The 4,283-nt window shown below is 41.7% G+C and overlaps 1 protein-coding gene across 1 annotated transcript; it reads left to right on the top strand.

Annotated features, from left to right (window-relative positions):
- Nucleotides 1-650: 650 nt before the first annotated feature.
- Nucleotides 651-3,950, top strand: LOC310875356 (tripartite motif-containing protein 16-like). Its single transcript, XM_083788561.1, has 5 exons — nucleotides 651-876; nucleotides 1,767-1,923; nucleotides 2,611-2,670; nucleotides 2,822-3,725; nucleotides 3,765-3,950. The coding sequence occupies exons 1-4, from the start codon at nucleotides 694-696 to the stop codon at nucleotides 3,040-3,042; spliced, it is 621 nt and encodes a 206-aa protein (XP_083644687.1). The 5' UTR covers nucleotides 651-693; the 3' UTR covers nucleotides 3,043-3,725; nucleotides 3,765-3,950.
- The last annotated feature ends 333 nt before the right edge of the window (nucleotides 3,951-4,283 follow it).

Raw genomic sequence — 4,283 nt, 5'->3', positions numbered from 1 at the left:
AAAAAACTAAAATGTTTTCGTATGGTTTTATGAAATTGTTGCAGAATAGGTAGCAGAATAACATGGCACATGTGTAAATACTTCACTAAAACAATTTAAGAATGAATTGATATGGTTATGGTTTATTATGTGGTTTTCACAACGTTTTCACGCAGGACCCCATAAAGTGTGTGACGAAGTGTCGTGATATGGGCTTGTAGATCTGCTGCTTTTGAATAGCCAAAGTATAAAATATGGTTTAAATGAGTATGACGTCAATCTAAAATGACTGCTGCTTTCCTGTGCCACTACGAGCTTGTAGGTCTGCTATTTTTGAAAAATCGTGATAATGTGTTGCAAAATGGGAACATTATTCTTTCAGAGCGTTCAGAACGTTTTTAACTAAGATCTTTGCTTCTGGGGAGTCCCTGGAACAACATACTTTTAGATGGGGGTCGGCGGCCAATTACATATCATTTTTGGAGTCCTTGACATGAAATATTGAGTGATACTGTATAGGTATTTCAGAAAACTGTCAGTATTTAGAAGACCTTTTTTAAATTTCGACGTCAAGCCTAAATGTGTGTGCGTGTGCGTGTGCGTGTGCGTGTGCGCGTGCGCGTGCGCGCGTGTGTGTGTGTGTGTGTGCGTTAAGCAGAGGTCTGCAGATTTGCAGAAGCAGCAGTGGAGGCCAGTGACAGGATCTTCAGTGAGATGATGGTCTCCATTGAGAGAAGACGTGGTGAGCTTAAAGAACTGATCCGATATCAGCAGCAGAATGCAGTGGCTCAGACTGAGGCTCTCCTGAGACAGCTGGAACAGACCCTGGAGCAGCTGGAGAGGAGACATGCTGATCTGGAGGAGCTGTCCAACACTGAGGACATCACTTTCATTCAGGTTCCACACACTTTGGTTTCCACTCCTTTAGGACAAATGGGCTTCATAGTACAGGATTTCATTCCACTCCATCATATCATTCAAACATTTTACAGACACACCAGACCTACAAGATCAGATGGCGAGCTTGTAGATTGGCTATTTTCACAAATTTTAAATATTTTGAAAGTATAAAATTATTAGATATATCTAGATAAATATAATTTGTATTCCAGTGTTCAATACCAAAAACACAAATACATTGTTGAATTGCAATTATGAGAATTAAAGACAAATTAATCACAATTAAGACTCATTCAGTCTCTATAATTACAGGCCCGAAAATGAAGGCCCGGCCCTACCTGGGCCCTCATCAAACCCTGTACACTCGCTACCACCCTTAGATCTCCATATACTGTATGGAGCTGACCTGTTCTGACCTCATCAAACCCTGTACACTCAAGACATGCTCCTTATATGGCCAGTAAATAATTAATTCCATGTTGATCTGACCCCCCCCCCCATGCCAAAGCGCCAGCGCTCGCCCAGCAGTCTGCCGTCAACGAGGCGGATGCGTGCACGCGACCTCGCCGTTTAGGGTGTCTAAAATACTTGGTTCCTATTGTTTCTCTTTTTTCAACTTTTCTGTGAATTCAGGTGACTTGATTTTCTTATTTATTTATTTTTTCTGTTTTTGTCTTTTTGTGTTTGTTTTGTTTTGTTTTGTTTTTGTTTTTTTCACGTGTGTGCGTGTGCGTGCGTGCGTGCATGCATACGTGCGCACATGTTATTTTTACTGATTGAACGAGGACATCAGCTCAACTCCACCAAGTGTGATCAATGCACTAATCTATTGATCTTCCATCCCTGTCTAAAGTGGTTTACTTGTCTCTCTGCTTGTCTCTCTCCAGAGTTTCCAGTCTCTCTCCAGTTCCACTGGATCTCCAGTCTCACCCAGTGTGCTCATCTGTCCTCTGAGGTCCTTCACAGATGTGACTGATGTCGTGTCTGGTCTGAGAGACCAACTAGACGACATCCTGAAGACAACTTGGCCACAGATAGAGAGAGGTGACATTTACATGTGTTTCTAGTTGTTCATAGTAAACATGGATGGATGAAGCCAGAAGGCAACTGGAGATGTTTAAACTACAACAGACTGATGGTACACAGGTTGGCTGTCTGTCAGATTGGACAGTAAAATGTAATAATTAAGTAAGAATATATTACTCAAAGGAGAGGTGACATTTCAATGTGTTTATAGTTTTTCTAAGCAGCCTCTACTGTACAGTACATTTCTAAGTGTTGAATGGATTATGAACAGGTGGAAGTATGTCTAGGAAGGATAGGCTACTAAAGCCTATACTGTAGTATGGGGGACAGTACAGTATGTTTGTGCGGCACAGAGTGACTCGCTATGAGCTTGTATATCTGCTATTTTTTAATTGCCAACCAATTAGTGTTGATTTTCACAGCACATTTTGATTTCTATATTTTGGCAGGCCTATGGTGTCATAATAGCTGATTTTACACTTGGTTGCATGCTGAAAATAGCAGACCTACAAGCCCACAACGCGTCACGCTGAGACGTGCTGCGAGTTTGTAGGTCTGCTATTTTCAGCATGAAACCAAGCATAAAATGACTGACCTGATACTATGGAGCTGTAACAGCTTTAACTTTTTGACCAAACACTTGAGTTGGATCCATTCTTCAGTGTGACGTCATGATGACGTCCAACTGTTTTCTTGTGTCTCCAGTGTGTGCAGTTGATGTTTTCCATCCAGCGGAGCCTCAGACCAGGAAGGACTTCTTACAATGTGAGTCCATGTTGATGTTGTTTCTGAACGTTGACGTTTCACTCTGATATGTTGTCATTTAAAGCTCTAATGACTTTGATCTGAGAGACTAACTAGTCTAAACACAATGAGGTTCATGAGGTTTGGATTTTCTCTTGTCGTGTTCTCACAGATTCCTCTCCTCTGTCTCTGGACATCAACACAATACACAAACGGCTCTCCCTGTCAGAGGAGAAGAGGAAGGTGACTTTTACACGACAACAACAACCTTACCCTGATAATGTAAAGAGATTTACTCAGTACTGCTATCAGGTGTTGTGTACAGAGAGTCTGTCTGAACGTCGTTACTGGGAAGTAGAGAGGAGTGGTAATGGGGCTCGTATAGCAGTCTGACACCGACAGACAAACCTGGCTTAATTGGAGACAATGATAAATCCTGGTGTTTACAGTGTATTGATAAAGACTACACGTTCATACACAACAGTGTTCAGACTAAAGTGTCAGGGCCTGTCTCCTCCAGAGTGGGGGTGTACCTGGATCACAAGGCAGGTACTCTGTCCTTCTACAGTGTTTCTGACACAATGACCCTCCTCCACACAGTTCAAACCACGTTCACACAACCTCTCTATCCAGGGATAGAGCTTTGGTGTAGCTATGGAGATGCAGCAGAGCTGTGTAAGACATGGTAGACATGGTTAAGAACACTGCTGACGATATTCAGTTGAAAACGTAGTTTTCTTTATTTGATTCTAGACTCTCCCTTCTAGATGAAGCGTGTGTTAGAATGATGTGTCACCATCATGATCAATGGATCAATTGATTGTGTTCCGCTCAATGCATGTCTTTGCAGATCAATCATTGTACAGTATATTCCCTGTTATCTTGTCGATGTTACTACAGAGCCCTCTGTCAGTCTGTAGATTGGTTATACTTTAATAGTAGTGTAATGCACTGGTTCTCAAACTGTGGGTCAGGACCCCCCGGGGGTGCAACATTGTGTTCTCATTCAACAGTACACACACCTGTTTTTGTTGGGGGGTCCCCAGTTCAACTAGATTATTTTTGGGGGGTCCCCAGTTCAATTTGATTATTTTTTGGGGGTCCCCACTCCCCAGTTCAAATTTAATTATTTTGGGGGGTCCCCAGTTCAACTAGATTATTTTGGCAGACGTTGAAAGAATGGTTTAATTCATATAGAGGACTTTGCGACCATCAGGTAATCAATATGTTTTTCATTAACTTTATTTAATTTACACTGATTTGTTTTTCAAAATAAATGTGAGCACTGTGGCTGCAACCTCTAGCAGAGTGTTTTAGTCTTATTTTGAAGAATGTTTCTGTCTCTCTGTGAAAGTTATATCCATGTTTAGATGATGTTTTGTACCGTGTGGCTGTGAATACACTGTAGGCGACTGTAACGGCCACCTCTGGCCGGGCTATGGCCTCTATGCGGCTTATAGTCCAGTGCGGCTTGTATATGTACACATTTGTTTTTTTCCCTAAATTTAGCTGGTGCGGCTTATATTCAGGTGTGCCTTATAGTCCGGAAATTACGGTAATTCCTTTCCATCAGAGGCTTCCACATTATAGTTGTGACACGAGTGTGAAAACATATACATTCAAAATTAATTTGA

The sequence above is a fragment of the Protomyctophum parallelum genome (genome assembly GCF_964188405.1).
Source record: "Protomyctophum parallelum genome assembly, chromosome: 18".
Taxonomy (NCBI): domain Eukaryota; kingdom Metazoa; phylum Chordata; class Actinopteri; order Myctophiformes; family Myctophidae; genus Protomyctophum; species Protomyctophum parallelum.
This window is presented reverse-complemented; position numbering and strand designations above follow the sequence as displayed.